This window comes from Branchiostoma lanceolatum, chromosome 3 (assembly GCF_035083965.1).
Source record: "Branchiostoma lanceolatum isolate klBraLanc5 chromosome 3, klBraLanc5.hap2, whole genome shotgun sequence".
Classification (NCBI taxonomy): Eukaryota; Metazoa; Chordata; class Leptocardii; order Amphioxiformes; family Branchiostomatidae; genus Branchiostoma; species Branchiostoma lanceolatum.
The window spans coordinates 23,227,200-23,246,266 of record NC_089724.1 but is presented as its reverse complement, the minus strand read 5'-3'; the positions used below and the strand labels follow the sequence as shown (position 1 = coordinate 23,246,266).

The 19,067-nt window shown below is 41.1% G+C and overlaps 1 protein-coding gene across 4 annotated transcripts; it reads right to left on the bottom strand.

Moving 5' to 3' along the window:
• On the bottom strand, positions 1-18,431 carry LOC136431110 (limbin-like). Of its 4 annotated transcripts, none has more exons than XM_066422339.1 (29): positions 17,038-18,431; positions 16,558-16,807; positions 16,062-16,235; positions 14,829-15,079; positions 14,331-14,486; positions 13,921-14,134; positions 13,532-13,674; positions 13,281-13,352; positions 12,927-13,049; positions 12,490-12,635; positions 12,148-12,246; positions 11,641-11,785; positions 11,235-11,426; positions 10,784-11,008; positions 10,310-10,389; positions 9,965-10,197; positions 9,620-9,811; positions 9,049-9,256; positions 8,487-8,688; positions 8,034-8,168; positions 7,076-7,177; positions 6,580-6,705; positions 5,777-6,000; positions 5,066-5,215; positions 3,674-3,761; positions 3,183-3,361; positions 2,850-2,957; positions 1,949-2,072; positions 1-1,163 (listed from the first exon to the last, which is right to left on the bottom strand). In XM_066422339.1, the coding sequence occupies exons 1-28, from the start codon at positions 17,800-17,802 to the stop codon at positions 1,964-1,966; spliced, it is 5,091 nt and encodes a 1,696-aa protein (XP_066278436.1). In that variant the 5' UTR covers positions 17,803-18,431; the 3' UTR covers positions 1-1,163; positions 1,949-1,963. The 4 variants fall into 4 exon arrangements, with proteins under 4 accessions (XP_066278436.1, XP_066278437.1, XP_066278438.1 ...); XM_066422340.1 differs by having other exon boundaries at positions 1,956-2,072; XM_066422341.1 differs by lacking the exon at positions 1,949-2,072 and having other exon boundaries at positions 17,038-18,430.
• Positions 18,432-19,067: the final 636 nt, after the last annotated feature.

Genomic DNA, 19,067 nt, shown 5'->3' with positions numbered 1-19,067 from the left:
TTATGTGTAGTTATTAAAACTTTATTGTCAGTACACTTGCATTTCCTCAACAGGATTATCATCAATGCACAGTACATCAACATTCCAAAGCATCAACATTCCAAAGCATAAACATAAGAATATGCATTAGCATAAACATAAGAATATGCATTAGCATTAGCATTTTTTCGGGACAGCCATGTCATGTTCTTTACATACCCTTGTCTTTACATTAAAGCAGATAAAAGCAAAGCTACACAAAATACAAAACTTACCCAACCTCATTTAGAAAGTATCCATTTCATACCATTTACACTAAACAGGTACAATTTATCCATGCCATTTACAAGGTGAATCGATAAAAGCTGCCCATTTTATCTGTTTTGTTGGAACAGTGTCAGCCATGATCACAGAATAGCATTGTCACAATTTGCATTGTCACATCTTACTGACATCACTCAATCACATTTTTGATACCTTTTACAAAAGTATTTACAACAAGGATAAATCCATTTGACTGCAGGAGTTTTTGTTATTGCACGTGACAACAAACATGGTTAAAACTTAAGTACATGAAAGTGGTCAGAGGGCAGAAACTGCAATATATACATATAAAATAAGAGTGGTTTTAAAAATAAGTTTGTTTTTTTTCTCTCAAAGATATACATGAAATTTGGAAATACAATCATTATTTTGGTGTATCTTTTGATTTATCTCTAGTAAATCATATCAGTACTATGATGTCTATCAATCAGCAGTTGTTGCTCATTGCTACATGTACCTTTCAATATGAAAACTTGACATAACATTCTCATAAAAACCTCCTTAGCCTAATACATTTGTACATTTAGGGTTGTTTTTTTCATACTGCATTTTGTGCCTTGCAGCATCACAGATTGAAGATTTGGGTAAAATTATCTTCAATAGACGATCTTTGTTCTTGATTACTTTAAAATCATTATGAAAATAACATATTTTCACAGAACTTGTAAGGACTTTTCCCTTGATTGTTAAAAAAAGTGTCCAATCAAAGTCTTTGCTTTTGAGGTATCAGTTGGTGTCTGAGAATGTCCAAGAGGCAAAAGTTGCCTGACAGTAGTGCCAATCAGTGTGCCAGGTCAGGTGATTCAGACCCTCCCAATGGATCTGGCCGAGGCTCCTTTAGTTTCTTCATTCTCTTTGAGCTGAAAATGAGATTGAAAGATAACAAAATCAAACAGAGCAATAGCAAAACATCTTTAGATCAAAGACTGATATTTTATTCTTGCAGAGCAGAAGTACCTGACATTTCATACCATTGATAATATCATTGTCCGAAAAATGAGATGATATCAAGGAAAACAATACAAACACACAGCTATATATCTCTTACAAGATACCTATTCTAGGCCTGTATGCAACTGATACAGATACCTGTAAAACAGACTTCTACTTTCAATGGGAAGTGTTCTCTTATTTCCTTAGTTTTACATGGAAATTAAGTTGATCAAAGTTATCAACATTCTAATTTGTTTCCGACATCCACACATCACAGCAACATCAGCAATAGCTGCTTTTGTAGGAAGAGGTGCCAAAGCATACTCAGCTGCGATAGAAAAGACAGCTCATGCTGCGAGCTAAGTCCTTGGGACTTAAGACAGCATACATCAAGAATGCCTGGTGACCCTGACCACACCAGAAGATTGTGAAAGTAATGGTCAGGTCTCACCAATTAGAGTGAAACTCTAACATGGCTCTGGGATATCAGGTAACCTAAGATCCCAACATCACTGTTGAGAAGCATATTAGTTCAGTTCAAGAAGGAGCTACTGAGCTCTAGAGAACAGTACATAAGATGCAGAAAAAAGTACATGTACGAGAAGAAAAGCTGCATATTGAGAATGCATATTGCTTGCTACACATATGCACTAAGCAAAGATGCAAGAGCTGAACATTCAGACATTGAATCACAGTACAGTGAAGCACCGACCCACAACCTTGAAGATCATTCCTGAAGGTGAGGGGAATCCACCCCTCCCAATGGCTCAGGACGGGTTTCTGGAGCATTCCTCAGGGGCGGAAGGTGTTTCTTCTTTTTTAATCTCTTTAAGGCGCTAGACGAGACAGATCAGAAATTGAATCACACAGATCATGGAAAGTTCATGGAGACAGCCTTAATGATTGACAGGAGAGTTAATTGAGAAATATGATACAGATTAGTCACAGGTCACAACCATACAAGACATCACAACCAAGTAAATATAACAAGCACAAATCAACAACAACAAACAACATTGAGAAGACTCATGATAGGACAGCAATTGCTGTTAGCATTGCAAACATTCTGAATTAAACATGCTTTCGAACTTAAATGAACTTTTGTGTGTACAATCCACTTTTTCTTTCTCAATGGCAAGAGGGTCTTGTCTTTTACCTAACAATTTCTTGTCATGTAAAAAGGGCCTTGTAAAGGGCCTTGGCATTGAGAAAATATCAACAAGAAACATTGAAATAAAAGTGGCATTTCTAAACCAATGTGGAGGGTGTTACCAGTTCATCTTGAAAGACAGTCATTTGCACAAATAAATGAAGGTCATGGAAGAAAGAATACATGTACAGCATGTTGCTAAACTTGGTGTGCAGAGTCAACAGTATCAATCACATCAACTGCACAATTTTGAAGGCGTCCTTCTCAAACAAAGTTATAGATATAACGTCATGTTAGAAAGAATTTTAGACAAGGTTTTGAGATTTGAGAAAGGGACAGAATGGATATAAGTTAGTCAAATTTGGAGCATTATTTCCTGTCAAAAAGCAGCCCTTGGACACAACAACCAAAGCTGCAAGACCATCCCTAAAATGTGTGCATGTTTTGCTTTGTTTAATCTTACCCTTCCTTCCTCTTCTTCTTATTCTTGGTGGAAGGAGGAGGAGTGTAAGGTCCTAACGTGGCCTCCCTGATCCGCAAGGCTAAGGTGCTCTCTCGTCTGGAGATTCCTCTGTACAAACAAGCCACCTTGTTATCAGCATTAAAACTTTCATATCAAGACCTTATCTATGGAAATATAGCATTTAATCAACTGCTCATTTTAGAAGTCCTGTGAGGATTACCAACAATCACATCTTATGCTAAGAACTCTTATCCATAACATCTCAAATTCATATAGAGTTGCATGGCACTGACCAACCTCAAGTTTAAAGATGTTATGGGTATTCATTCTTACCTAGACTTTTTCCTGCGCCCATCATCCGACTCATCACTTGAGTTGGACCCCTCTGTGTAGATTTTCTCCAGCATCTGACCGATGTCGGTGTTGTGGGGGAAGAGGAGAGTCAGGACAGAGCAGAGCTCCTCCCGCTCAAACCTGCCTGTCTTCACCAGCCCTGAGATAAACTTCAGCTCCTATAGGGGACAACATTATGATAATTTGATTTAATTCAATGTTACAGGAGCGATGTTAACATGACAAATGATACAGGTGAAATAGCACAGGTGAAGCATTACATGTGATAAGAAAAATCACACTCAGGTGAATCAGAACAGACTCAGTGGCTCACTTATGTATTTCTTCACTTATGTATTTCTTCACTTATAGAGATTTTGCCCCTAAAAATGCAGAAAATAGAGTTTCAGAGGGTCAAGATTAAGTCAGCGATATCTCGCCCCGGCTTATGAAATTTTCTGCCACTGCCTCTGACAGGTACTACATCTCACCTGTTCTTGCAGTGCCTGTTTCCTCTTCACCTCCCATTGTCGCCTGTAGTCCTCCAGGTTCTGCTCTACCCCTCGCTCCATCTTCTGTCTGGAATCAGAAGCATTAGGATAAACATCTCAGCACAAAACTTGTACAGGATTCACAGTTTGACGGGTTCCTTTTAGAGTCAATTCCACATTACCGAGAGGGTGTTTGTTGCCTTTTGTTCTAACATTTACAAAACCTTTGTAACAATCTATGTGAGATAAGTAACTGTTAAGAACAATTTCCAACATTTATTTGGTGTTATAAATATTTTCTGCTGTGTTCCAACAGGTTAAACAAATTTCCAACATTGAACACATTATTTGTATTATTTTCTAAACTGTTGCAACATAGATTGATTATTTGTTTGAACATGTTCCAACATTCTACAAATATGATATAACTGGGTCAGTGGGCTGGGAACAGGGCAATTCACACATCCCTTCAAAGTCTAGGGGATTAGGCCTAGGTGCCATGCATAGATACCTAAAGACAAAAGAGTTGCCAGTGTCCAGACGTGAAATCTAAAAATATACAGAGGCAGACAATAGAGCGTGATTAGCACCTACTTTTATGGGGGCAATAACCCAAATCTACCATTTTGAGAATGATGCAAAATGTTGGAACATGTTCCAACAGTAGAACAATCACACAGATGTTTGAAAACTGTTCTAAATAAAGAGATATTTGTGCAAATACTTTCATAATATTTCCAAAATATATAGATGAGTTCAAACATGTTAAAACTTTCATTTCTAATTGTTTGAACGGTCTGGAATTATTTTGACTGAAAAAGTCTTTTCTCTAAAATTGTTCAAACTTATTAGCAATATCATCTGAAAACCCTCTCAGTGACATGGAATTGACTCTACCAGTTGACTTATGAAATTGTGTATACTGTGAGAAAAAATCTGAATGGTGTACAAAATGGTGTGTTACGCCGAATGGCGGTCATACCAGCTATATAGATACAGATAAAGAAAATTTGACAGCTACACTAAGCTACCAATAGACCTTCAAAGAAACAAAAGGAAAAAGTTTGTCCCTTGATTAAAGGTTTTAGATTATTTTTTGTTCTCCTCGTCAAACACCTTAATTTTGAGAACATGTATAGTATACTATAGAGGAATTAGGTGAAATATATCCAAATCCAACCTACAAAGAAATATAGCTGTAAACCAATGACACAAATAATGAACAATGTGCAAAGAACAGACAGTCAGGGATTCATAGTTTCAGGTTTCAAATGGCCTTAAAAAGTTGAATCCATGTAGTATTTCACCCATTACACTTCCCCACCATGCTTCTGTACCACCACCATGAGAGCAAAGCCAGTTTAGGCAGAAGCACCAAAGTTACAAATGTACCTAGCCTCTGCTAACTCAGAATGATGGCAGTGTTTAACCATGGTCATCCTGGACCCAAAGAAAGATGTATTGCAGCCATCTTCATCATCATCATCGTCATCATCTTGGTCAGAGTCTTGGAAGCCTTTGTTAGCGTAAGATTTTCCTCCACTTCAAGAGGTAGCAGATAAGGGAAAGAAGTGCATAGATATAAGGCCCTGAAGAGAGCTTGTCTGACACAGAGGTTTCTCATGATTCTGACAAATCAATGTCAGTGGTAAAATTGCTAAAATGTGGCGATGCAGCATGCTGTATGTTAAGCTTTCAAGCAACATTTCAGTGTATAGATATCACCTTTAAGCTGCACTATCAAAAGTTCTTTCTTCTCGGATTAACAAAGGAAGAATCAATGGCCATTATCATCAACTTAGATATAGAACGCTCAACGCTCAAATTTCAACCACATAACGCCCGGACAGACTCCTACAAATATTCATACTTCCCCCGCACAATCCCCGAGTGGAACGCCCTGCCTGGCGCAGTTGTTACGGCTCCCACCGTTGAGTCATACCGCGCCAGGCTGGAGGCCTGCCCGCCTTAGCCTGGGATCTCCTCCCCCCCCTACTTTGCCCCTCGCGGGGTTATCTGGGGGTAAATCAAGTTGAAGTTGAAGAACAACTGTTATTACTATTTCCTACTTCAAGTACAACAACATCCTCGTCACATCCTTACCGGTGCTTTTCACTCTCCATCATGTACTTGTTCTTCATGGCAGCCATCTTGAATCTTGCGGCCGTCTTGCTGGCCTCCTGACTGTGGATCTCCCTCAGCCTCTCCTCGTGGAGCTGGAGCATGGACTTCTCCCGCTGCATCATCTTCTCCGTCAGCTTCTTCTTCAGCTCCTCCTCCTGCCGCTGGCGCTGGTGGTGCAACTTCTTCTCAAGTTTGTCCACGTCCTATACAAACAGGGATTACCAGTTAGCATTGGTGCTGACTCTCATAACTGATAAACCATTTCAGGGCCAAAATTCTACATAGTCCATCTTTGAACTAGCACTGACGTTGGTGGTGCAACTTCTTCTCAAGTTTGTCCACGTCCTACACAAACAGGGATTACCAGTTAGCATTGGTGCTGACTCTCATAACTGATAAACCATTTCAGGGCCAAAATTCTACATAGTCCATCTTTGAACTAGCACTGACGTTGGTGGTGCAACTTCTTCTCAAGTTTGTCCACGTCCTACACAAACAGGGATTACCAGTTAGCATTGGTGCTGACTCTCATAACTGATAAATCATTTGAGGGCCATAATTCTACATAGTCTATCTTTGAACTAGCACTGACGTTGGTGGTGCAACTTCTTCTCAAGTTTGTCCAAGTCCTACACAAACACAGATTATTAGTTAACCTTGATACTGGCTCCCAAAAATGGTTAAACATCTTAGGGCTAGACGAATGTTATAATTGAAACAAAATTCTACATAGTCCATTATCAAACTACATTGTGATATAACAGTCAGAAGATGGTGTGTACCTTTTTGTGCTGCTCGATAACTTTCTTACACTCGGGGTCGGTCAGCACCCCCTTGTCACTCAGCTCGTCAACAAGGTTGGTGGTCAGCTTGTTCAGCGCTTCTCTCTGCTCTTCTATTGTGGCCAGCTGGACAAAAGAAAACTGGGGTTAGACCCAATTCTTCCAACATGTACATATACTGGGCTTCCATCACCTGTATTTGGCTTCTATAGCTATGCAAGAACATGAAATTGGAACTGGCAAACTTTCCCTCTACATGAGCATAAATAGGCCATCTTCATTGACTGTCAGTATCGGGTCCTAGCTATTGAACCTTAAAACTGACCCCTGATATCTATCCCCTATCACTCTTGGGTCACTGCATTGATTTTTTAACTACCGGTAGTATGAATGTTTTGAACGCCAGTATGGCATGAAGACTTGGGTATGAAACTGTACACCCAGAAAACACCATGTGATATATGCTCTATTTGTACAATATAGGAGAAGCACCGACCTCTCTAGCCCGCTCCATCTGCAGTGATGACAAGAGCCCGCCCAGCCGCTCCTCCTGGTCCTTCAGGGCCTGCGCTCGCTCCTGCAGCATCTCCACACGGATCTGGGGAACAGGGGGGACGGTGTCAGGGGGAACATTGTTCATGGCAATCCATCTTAACTAGGGAGTAAATGAGACATGCACACAAAAAGGATCTATTGACTCATGATTCTCAGAAAGAACCAGCGCTCCCTAGGTGACAAGTATGCATGCACAGGACAATAATGGAAGCATACTTAACAAACACAGGCAAAACAAGAGTTAGAGTGGTGTTGTGTGAATAGCATTCAGCCACAAGGAGAGAAAACTTTTGGTGAATGGTATCTAACACATAGCACCATGAAGTGTAAAAGGTATTCAGCACCAAGAACAGGGGATCTAGTAGAAATGGTCTTCAGATCCAAAGACAGTGTGATTGCTACACTAAGGGAATTATACAGTAGTTAGCTCAAATCAGAAGTCAGACTGATGCACAGCGCAGAAGAAAAGCGGATCCGCAGAAAAGAGCTTTGCAACAGAACAGAGTCAGCTTACAGATGTGATTTTTGTGGCAGAGACTGCCATTCTCGTATAGGGCTGTTTAGCCATAGCCGATGCTGTAGGGCTGTTGTGAATAAGGATTTTTCCATGGTCAATACTGACCGACGGAGGCCATATAGAGCATTGATGGTGGTTAGTACCAAGGTCAGGGCTAGTAGTATTCAGCACCAAGAACAGAGTAATTAGTTTGCATGTCATTCAACACCAAGGACAGAGTAAACAGTGTACATACAATGTAGTATTAAGCACCAAGGACAGAGTAGACATATAGCCTTCAGCACCAAGGACAGAGTAGGTAGTGTAAATAGTAGTCAGCACCAAGGACAGCGGCATTAACAGTGGAGCAGTGATCAGTAGAACATGTATATTCAGTGCTCACAGTCTCTATGTCGTCGTCTGTCCTGGCCTGACTCTCCTCCGACAGCAGGCTGATCCTCTCCTGCAGCTGCTGCTTCAGCAGTGTCACATTGTCCTGCTCGCCCTCCGAGTCACTCCCACGGTAACGCTGACGCTTCTAAGGGGTCAACATCAGATGTTAGTAAAAATTTCCCTACTTCAGTGGCAATCTCTGGAAATTAATAACTTCCACATATTGGGTCAATGATCAGATGTTATCAAAAATGTCCCTACTTCAGTGGCAATCACTAGGAATTGACAGCTTCTATATACTTTTCTTTGAGAGACTTTGCTACTGAAGGCTTTTGAAGATGAAAGTAGAGGAAAAAAATGCAAGCATTTGAGCATGCAGACTTTTAACACATTGCTAACTTGCTACCTTACATCATTGAAGTGGATTTGGGGGGGGGGGGGGTATATGACTCAAAATATGCACCTTTTCCTGCTTGATTTGTTTCTTCTGCAGCTTCTCCATGGCCTTGGCTCTCCTCTGGGCCAGCTTCTCCTCCAACATGCGGCGCTGGTGGAGCTTGTTCAAGGTCAGGTTGTTCTCAAGTGTCGCCACGTTTTTCTCATGTTCCCTCAGAATCTTCTCCTTGTCCTCCTCAGAGATGGCTGTCTGGGCATTGATCAGGTGTCTGAAAATAACAACTTCAGCTCAATCATGGGAAGTCTGGATACTGCAAACATGCTCTTTTTGAGAAGTACATATATAATGGGCTCTTTCACATGCTCAAGGTGAGGTTTTTGAATTAGAGGAGACTGACTCTTTCCAATATCTCCTACAAAGAGTTGCAATTCTCACCAGCAGTATGCATATCAGTGTTCAGAAATCCAGCAGGTAGGCTGTGATTTTAACTCAGAAATTCAGCAGGTAGGCTGTGATTTTAACTACCAACCTTGTGATCCACAACTTTCCCGTGTTCTAAATATGACGCAGTGTCGTAATCAGCATCAATCAGTGACTTGCAGATCTAAACAAACATAAGCCTACTGACCCGACAATTTTCTCCTCCCTGGCGCGTATCTTCTCCTGCTCCTGCCTCTCTAGCTCCGCCCTCTTGGCCAGCTCCGCTCTCTTCTCCTTCAGACGATGCTCCAGCTCCCGTGTCTGCTTCCTCTTCTGCTCTTCATGAACCTCGTTCAGCTGCTCCAGTTCTCGCCGGTGCTGAGCAAGAATCTCGTCCCTCTGTTTCTCCTTCAGTCCTGAGGTTATGCAGATCATAGAGATAAAAACATTCATATTTTGTAACTTTGTTCTTTACAATCTTTCTCAGCTACTTTCAAGACATTGTGTAACTTTTCATCACCACATCTAATCGACCTGTTACAGTTTTGTTTGCCAAACATTTCCTCTACTGTAAACTTTTCCATGCACCAAATAAGTGGTTATAGAAAATTCAGCATAGAGAAGGCTAAAAAATTGATTTGCTTTTCACAGCTATAACTTTCTTATGCATAGATCAATGAGCATTGTTGGCTTATTCCTTCCTCCAACCAAGAAAATGACTTTAACTTTAAGTGAAGATAGATTAATACAATCATGCAAAATCAAGTTTCATAACACACCAGCACTTCCTAGTTCAGCACACATCCTGTCCTTGAACATCACAATCTCATCCTGGGCCTGCTTTGTCAGGTCAAAGGTTAGCCTTTCCAGTTGGTCTGAGGCGTCCTTATCCAATGAGATCTCCAGGTTGTTCATCTCTGTGACATGGCGGGACATCAGCTGGTGACGTACGTCAATGTAGTCATCAACATCTGAAACAGACATCAACAATGTGCTCAGAACAGAAGTGTAACATTCTCTACAAATTTGTTACAGAAGAAAACTTATTGACATTCAAAAATCTGAAAGGGAGCAATTTGCTTAATGCTACCTTAATTTAGCATGTTTACAACTACTGGACTAACCTCCCTCCCCCTCACTCTGCATTTCCTTCTGCTTCTTCTCAAACTCCTCCACTTCTTTACGCTGCTCTGCCTCCTTCTCTGCCAGTCGCTTCTTCTTAAGCTCAGCAAGACGTTTCTGGAGTGCTGCTTCTTGTGACTCCCGCGCCTTGTCATGCCTTTCTCTGGCAGCCAACATCTCTCTGCGAATCCTCTCCTTGAACATTTTCTCCTGCTCTGCTGACAACTTTCCATCTCTGAGGGGGAAACAAATGGAGTTATTTTTCTCTGCAGGAATAAAAGGTTGGCAGAATTCTGAGAGGCAATTAACCAAAGCTGTGTGTCCTGACCAAAAATACAATGACTTACTCTCGCATCTCCTGCACAATGCCAGCCTGTTGCGTGGCCAGGGTGTTCAGCACCTTTTTGTTGTGGTCTTCCTGATGCTCCTGCACAGGGAAAAAATGTAAACAGGAAAGATTTAAACTCAACCATGGTTTAGTAGCCTAATGGTGAAGACCAACTACAAATAACAACAGTTACTTCAATTCTTCAATTCAATACATTTGCTGTTACAGTTGGTTCATGTTGTATCAAGTTCCTTCTCTATTCCATTTCTACATTTTTTCAACACAATATTGGCTGGACTAACCATATAGCAATATTGCTTTAATAATACTGTACTGTTGTTACCTTAGCCCTAGGCCCTCTTGTGTACCACCATTGTTTGATCTGTCAGTACTTAATTTATTCTTTGTTTTCTTCAATACAACATCAAGAGGACCAAAAGCAAAATTCTATTGTTTTGATATGGCTACAGAAACCATCGTCATTGTAATGTACCTTGGCCTTTGCCATGGCTCTCCTCTGTGCCAGCTTCTCCTCCAGCAGCATCCGTTGCCGTGACATCTCCTCGTCCATCAGCCTGTTGATGGTTGCCTGGTTCTCCTTGTGCTCCCTCATGATCCGTGCAGCCTCCTCCTCCGACAGCTCCGCCTGCTCTGCCACATCCTTCAGAAGGTTGTGCTGCAGCTCCTTCAGACCAACCCGCTTCTTTAGCTCAAACTCCTGGAAGACATTAAGAGGAAGCAAGAAATGAAGGATTTGTTTAAATCTACACCTCATGATTCAGTTTTTTTGCACAATGTCATAGTGTTAAGTGGATAATGTGACAGTTTTGTTCTGAATGACTAAAATTCACCCAAGAAATAAAGTTCACAATTGAACTATGGATACAATACAGACAGCTTCATTACATCTCCCATTTGAGATCACTGATCCTCTTTTCCCCCACCTTCCTGATTTTCTCCTCCTCCTCTGCCTGCTCCAGCTGCAGCCTGTATGACAGCTCCTCTGTCTCCACCTGGTGCTGCTGGTCCAGCAGCTTCACCAGCTCTCGACGTTCCTTCTCAGAGGTGTTGGTCGTCTTGTCAATCAGCTGCTTCCTCTCTTCCTCGTGCTTCTTCTGGAGACTGTCCACTTTGTCCTGATGAGTAGGTAAGATATCAATGGATCAACCAATTGATCAATGAATCAATCTGCATATCAAGTTTTTCCTGACATGGTCATGTACAAAACTATACTTCTTGTGTATGGATTCCACCTAGGCCTCTCCATGGTACTGAAACACTTACTATTGGTCAGTAGTTAAGTAGAGATGTCCTTCTCTCTCTCTGCCAACTTTCTTTCACATTATTTACCTTGTTTTTAGCTGCCAGCCTCTTATGGAGCTTGCTCAATGCTTTCTGGTACTCCTCATCCAAACGTCTGCAAAGGGCTCGCCACGCCTTGTTGAACTTGTCCTGGATCCTGTCAAGGAGTGGTTTGGAGATCTGCCCTCTGTGCCTGTGGACAATACATCAGTGTTGCATTCATCAACTGCATTAAGGGATTCTTCTGTTATGCTTGTATGGTATTATAAGTGGATTACAGTATGTCACATGTGCATGCTTGGTTCAGAAGTCAGTAAGATGCTTTAGGACCAAAAGTTCAGGAGTTTTTTTTTAACAGACTGTTTGTTACAAAAGGGTTCCTTGAAGCCACTGTCTGCAATCAATTGTACTAATCTGCAGGGCGAAAAAAATCATCATGTACATTGAAGCTGGAAATAAATGCACATAGTTTTGTCCTTTTCATTGCAACTAGTTTGAAATACCCTCCTTACATTTTGTCACAAACAGTAATTCAAGTTCCCAAAGTTACCACACCTGAGTTTCTGCAGTTGTATGTTGATGGAATTAATCATCAGCTGAAGACGATGACCTTGTAGCTTTATGTCAAGGTCAATGGATGACTTGATATCCAAACTGAAGTAAATAACAAAAGAACATGTATCATCAAGGGGTAAGTATGGGGAATGTTACACACTTTACAAGCTTGTACTCCATAGCAACTATATAAAGGCCATGCCAAGCAACAATGAACAATTCTTCCTATCTGAAATATTTTGCAATGACCATAACAATTGGCTACAAAAATGCTCTTATTAGAAGGTTATTGACTGTAGAATTTCCCCTGATTTGAAAGAAGAAACTTCAAAGTGTACTCACTTGTCCAGCCACCTGAACATCTTACTGATGTCTCTGAAGGTGAGGATGGAGGCAAAATTCAGCTCTCCAAACCAGGAGCCAAGACCCTTCAGTCTGCTCTTCAGCCCTGAGAACAGGCCACCTCGCTTCTTCTTGCTCTTCCCACGCTACAAGGAAAAGTGGTCAAGAAGTTTGATTAAGACCAGATTTAAAGATAGCCAATTAAGATATCAAAGTTATACGAAATCACTGATACGATTGTTATCACAGACTATTGTTGTTGCAACTGTAGGAATAAGAAGATTATGCTTTTGATGTCAGCAGGTATAAGGAAAAGCAGCTGCACGGCATGATGAGATTGTTGAGGGAAAACATCAGTTGTAGCAGATCAAAAAGACGTTGGGTGAACATGTTATCATATAAAAAGTGCAATACAGGACAAAATGTTTTAAAGTTACCAGTGGGCGGACTTGCATGCCCCTTGTCCTGCACAGTAGGAAGCAGCACAGGATGCCGACAATGATGCCAACCAACAGGAACACAACAAGAGCAAGGCCTATGTAACCATAGTTACGGAACAACTGGGGGAAAAAAAGAGCAGAACAAACATATAAGCAATGGAGACGCCCAAAACTGAAAGATGTACAGGTGCATTTTTCAGCTACATATACATCCAAACGTTTCTTGATTCAATTCATAATACGCAGTTAAGTCTTATCTGAAAACAATATGACAAGAAGTGTAAAGCACAAACTGTTGTCCTAAGGGCAAAAGGACAATTTGTCGAAAAAAGAGATTGGAAACAAACTTACACTGGTGAGCTCCACTAGGTTAAACCCAAGGCAGACACTGTCAGTGAGAGGTCCATAATCTATTCCCTGGAACTGAAAACAAATATAGATGTACATATAATAATCTATTGGGGCACTACAAAATGTACTCTCCCTTCCACTATTTTACCTTACAAATAATGTTAAAGTAAACTATCTCTAAGGAACAAGTTGAATTAAAGCTGAAGGATCCCTGAATCCCCAAAAGAGAATAGTTGGTAACTGAAGTTCACCTGTGAACTGTTGGCTGCCTGCTGTACTGCCACACTCCTGTAGGTGACATTAGCAGGGATGGTGAGGTTAGGACTGCTCTCTGCACACGTCCGCTCTTTACAGGTCATCTCAGCCTGGAACGACAGGAGCAGCTCTTCCCCCACTGAAACAGATTTGCAATGGCATCAACTGATCAATCATTCATTCAATCTGCAAAACATGTATTACTAACTAGTTAATGAAACTATCCAGCTGAAAATTAACTAATTAAGGGCCTTCAATTGTGAGGGATAATAATGTATGACAACCACTTTTGGCAGTGTCATTAAAGCTATTGAATCAGATTTACGGACAAATATTCATCTAACAAATTGACATATTTTTAGAGAGAAAGAGATGTTCAATTTACTTGGAAGCTGAGTCCTGGTGACTGTGATCTCTGACCCTTGCACTGTGACCTCCGGTGAAACGAATATAGGAATCATGTTTCTGTAGTTGAAGATGGTCAGGCCTGTGGCATCGCAAAAAATGGTGACATCAAAGGCATCTGCTGATGATTGGGCAGTGTGGCTAACCGTCACGTTGATGCGTACCTCATCTGGGTTTGTGGTGTCATCTGCAATCTGAAACAAAAGGCATTTAGAATTATCACTCATAGAAGAAAGAAGTTACTGTAGTGGCACTAGAAAAAATTGTACCAAAGAAAATTAATGCCTAATAAGCAATACTTACATTTTGTATATTACATATGAAAAAAATTATTCTCTATGCAAATAATGTGCTGATATTGATCATGTAGAAGACTTCATGCATATCTACCTGTACTGTTTGATCCATCTGTAGCTCAGGAAGTCCCAGGACAAATGTTCTCGTTCCTAGAGGAATGGCTGTACCTCCTGCACTCAGTGTGGCTGTGAGGCTAAATGGCACTCCATTCTGCACCTGTGTTGGGTCCAAGTTGACCAGGTAGCTTACCTGGAAGAAATACAATTATTGAAAATTACCCAAAGACAGTCATACAAAGAAAGAGAGTTCCATTCTCTAACTTTTGATCTTTCAAAACAGGCGCATTTTCTGTGAGATTTATCCTACAACATCTGTTCTCTCCTGGAACTTTTAAATCTTAAAGAGACACAACAAGTAGTGCTAGATTATCGTGGAATGTCTTAGATAAATATATTTTTATCGTGCTAGTGGTCAAAAATTAGGTTTGTGCAGATTTAGATTCAGCTCAGACTTACAGTGCAGACATTAACTAATACCTTGATTTTGGCACACCACAACCTGACAGTGACAATATTGTACATGTCAACCTACCAGCATAGATACTGGTGTGTCCACTCCCCTGGCATTCACACTACTTGGGTAGACGATGTCACCTACAGTCCAGGTCCTGATGATGGGGACAGTTGCAGGGATGAAGATCTGTCTCTTACGACGACGGCGTCTGTTCTGTGACAGAAGATCAACTGGTGCAACATTGCTGGCATAAGTCACTTCCTCACTTTGGGGGAGGTCTCCTCGTACCAGCAATATGTCATCAGGACCAAGGGCATCAGACTGGAACTCTGGAAAAGAAATTTCATACATTAGCATTATTCAAATTGGGACACCCATATTTTAATCCTAGTCCTGAATTGGGGCAATGTGACACCAAAAACCTATTGCCCTTTAATCAGTTAAGGTTTTCATCACCTGTAGTTTTAATTATCTCTTCAGTTCAGACAGTTTTTGTCATGATTTTGCTTCCTAAAAATGAAACTAGAATAAATTTAAGACATCCAAATGAGACACAAATTTACCTGTGATGAGATACAAAATGGCTCTTTGATTTTTCATTTTGCCTGAGAAATGGGTTATTTTGTTGCAGCTGCTTTCAATCCGCTTCAGTGACCAAGCTTGCACAACATAATCAATAATTCAAACCCTTAATGGCAGAAATGTCTTATCAAATACACCTATTCAGCAAGAGTGGGATAAACATGCCAATCATCCAAATAACATGCACGTCACAGTCTTTCCTTATACTTGTCTTAACATTGAGCTTTCATCGCATACAATTTGCACAGTCATTCCCAGAAGAAAAGACATTGCTAACTAAAGGTTTTGTATCAACTTAAATAACATTTTAAGTGCATTACACTTCTGTTACACTGCTGCTGGATCAAGTTGCCTTTTTCTTAAGAAATCCTCTTAGCTGCAGGTAATGCCAGTGGCTCTCCAAGGTCACTCATTAGCATCTGTCTGTGAGTTTCCATGCAAGCAATTTAATCTTGTCAGCCATGCTTACCTACGTTTACGTGCCATTGCCAGGACAACAGCTCACCACTTATTGTAAGACTGAAGGTCCCCACATGCCAGTTGTGCATTCAGGATTACCAGATTACAGACTGATGAGGCTAGAGGGAGCACCATGTTCGTGACTATTAAAATTGTTCTCAGAAAAATCTATTCAAAATGTACACAGAAACTGAATAGCAGCTATACAGTCAATCGTGCATTCATGCATGTATGAAAAAATATCTATTGATGTTTGTTCTAAATACTCACCCAGTTCCAAACTTGCTGCAAGAGTCCCATGGGGCATCAGGAAGGCCGTAGTCACCTCCACGACTTGATCAACCCCAACATTGTTCTCCACATTCAAAATGAACTTTGTTTGGTCGTTGAAAGTCAAACCTCTTGTTGCCTTTGACTTTGAACCCCAAGCCTCAAGATTGTGACCTAAAAGTAGATGAGGAATCAAAAAATTGTAACATTTTTATTTTCATGCTTTGTCATTTTGGAACAAATCAGTTGAATAATCTTTGTGGTATAAATGAAGCACAAGTCATGCATGATAAATGTCATGCATGATAAATTCAACTATGTCTGGTATGTACATGTAGGTCTTTTAAAATGGATCTTCTGTCCTTCAAAAAGAGATCACACATTTGATTTTTTGTGTGTCTTTTAAGTAATGCAACTGCAATTGTCTTAATGAATTGAGCCAATTGAGCACACAAGCTCCAATGCAGCCAGAAACCTTCAAAGTAAATCTAATTACCTTCCAGGTCCACATATTTCAGTTGTAAAGACAGCTGCACATTTCTGTTGATCAGCAGCCCATCAAGTGCCTCGAACCACAACAGGATGGTAACAGTCTCGCCAACGGGCAGCAGGTCAAAGTTCAAGTTGCCTCCAGAGTTCAGCACATCGGTGGTGAAGGAGTTGTTATAAGGGCCGCTGGATGTGGAGACTGAAGACGTGACAATTGTAGCTGCTGAAGTGCCTCTTGGATAAATGCTACCACCTAACTGTGGGAGTAGGAAAAAAATAGGGAAACATCAGACAATGATAGCTAAATTAAAATTTAGATGAAAAAAGAAGGTTTGAAACTATCCTATCTTCCACTTGTGTGCTAAAATCATGCGACTGACAAATGAACATTGGCAATGCACCACATCACACACCAGGGAGTCCAAGTCAGGATTATCAGAACAGCAATTGGCCAGTAAAATATCAGAAAAGGGAAAAGCCAACTTACCTGCAAGTTTGTTGCATTTTCTGTAGATAGTCCAGAATGTTGCAAAACAACTTGTAGATGGACTCTATCACCAGCTTCTATTGGTCCAGAATCATTTAGTTCAGTGAAAATAATCTCAAGCTGAGGACCAATCACAACGAAGGATGCATTTACAGCTTGAACAGTCCCATTTGAGGTTGGAGTGGCTTCAAATGTAAGAATGTCTCGAACATTATTAATGGAAAGAACAGTGAAAGGTGTGGCTATTGTGATGTCCTGTGAAGTTGCAGCTCCATTTGCGACATTACCAAAATCAAAGTAAAGCGTCTCTCCATCAGCGCTTGCCGTGATTTTTGTTGTGGCACTTGTCGACAGATCATTACCATATGCAATCACACTGTCATTTCCATCCATAGACACATACAGGGTGATACCGTATGTGTCATAACAGTTTGTAGTCAGCTGCTCCTCTGTTATATTGTGGGTGCCGTTGAAAGAGGTGACATTGATGGAGAGTGGGTCACATTGCCGGTACGTGTAGTTTAGATGGGGCAATGTCAGTTCCAAACTTGCATCGGCACCTCCAGCAGGAATGGACACTTTCGTGGTGAGGTTGGCACTTCCAAGACGATACACCCCGGGATGGTTATTAAAAGTGTACTGCGTTTGTACGTCTAAAGCTAATGCAACGTTTTGTGACGATGCATGGAACCACAAGCATTGAAAAACACACACTGCCAGGGATAGCACAACAGTGCCTGGACATCCTCTTATATTTACTGCCATGATCCTGAAAGTCACTTGGCAGTCAATAAAACAGCACTTAGCCTCAAACAAGTAAACCCAACTTAAAGACAGTTTTACAATGAAGCCCAAGTGATAAGTCCAGTTGCTAGGAATTGAGCAAACAAGTCTAGAAGAGTTGATTGCAATATACTGTTCGGCCACAAACTATTTAGAAACTCGCATGTAAAAAAGGCTAATTATTATCAAACGGGGCAATCTCAAATTACATGGCGACATGAACAGGTGTTATTTCATACAGGTGTGTTCCTCCATGTGACAGGTACTGCGCATCTCCGTGCTCAGGTGACAGACACACCTTGGCACCGCTTCATATGGCTCCCAGTCAGAACACCTGTTAAGGATATCTACACGTCCCTGAGTCCCAAGTCCCAGGAATCCTGTAGTTTCGTCCACACTTGCACTTGTCCGCTTCCTCGGTCCCAGAAGAATTCAAATTGAGTTCTTATCAGTCGTTGTAGCAAAATCCTTCCACAACATGGTTAAACAGAGGAAAAACATTTGCCCTTCCGTAATCGCAGATTGACCTGCGCAGTTTCAAGACGTCCCAATAATCTGAATGGATTTTAGGCGTGGCTCCACGGGGCGTTTTGAAACCGCCCCATCACTATAGCTACCAGGTACAACAGGGGTAAATTGTGTCATTAGGCGATACCACCGCAAAGGGGTGCAAGTTACGCATTCTTCTGTATATCATTAAAACAGTGATGTCATTCTGTACTGATTATTAACTCAATTCAAATTGTAATTATATCATATCATAATACCAGGGAATTCTAGTCTCGCTTGCTTCTAATTTCAAGAAAGAATTGCAGAAGTAATTTCTGTACCCCGGCGCCAAATGGTAGTTATCCATTGCGTCAGGGGTCTGACGTGAGGTCAGCAAAACATGTAATCCCCTGGAAAGGTGAATCCGAGAGGTGTATCTGAATTCAAGGAATACTTATCCAGCTGTCGTGCTATCTACAATGACTGGATCAGAATAATTCCATTCGTAGCACAACCAAGAAACTGTCAGCAGGACACAAGATCACCTAGAAGTCCGACTTTTCGCATTTGTGGCTAAGAAAAAAATCTTGGGAAGACCAACATGACGGAGCCCTGTGTGCTCGTCACCCTGGAGTACTACAGGGGCTTCACCGAGAATGTGGACGGCGGGCTGGTGGCTCTGGGCTCGATCCTGGGATTCCTGCTCGGCGTTCTCATCGCTGTCGTCATAGCCAAGTGCTGCCTGTTTGACCTCCTCA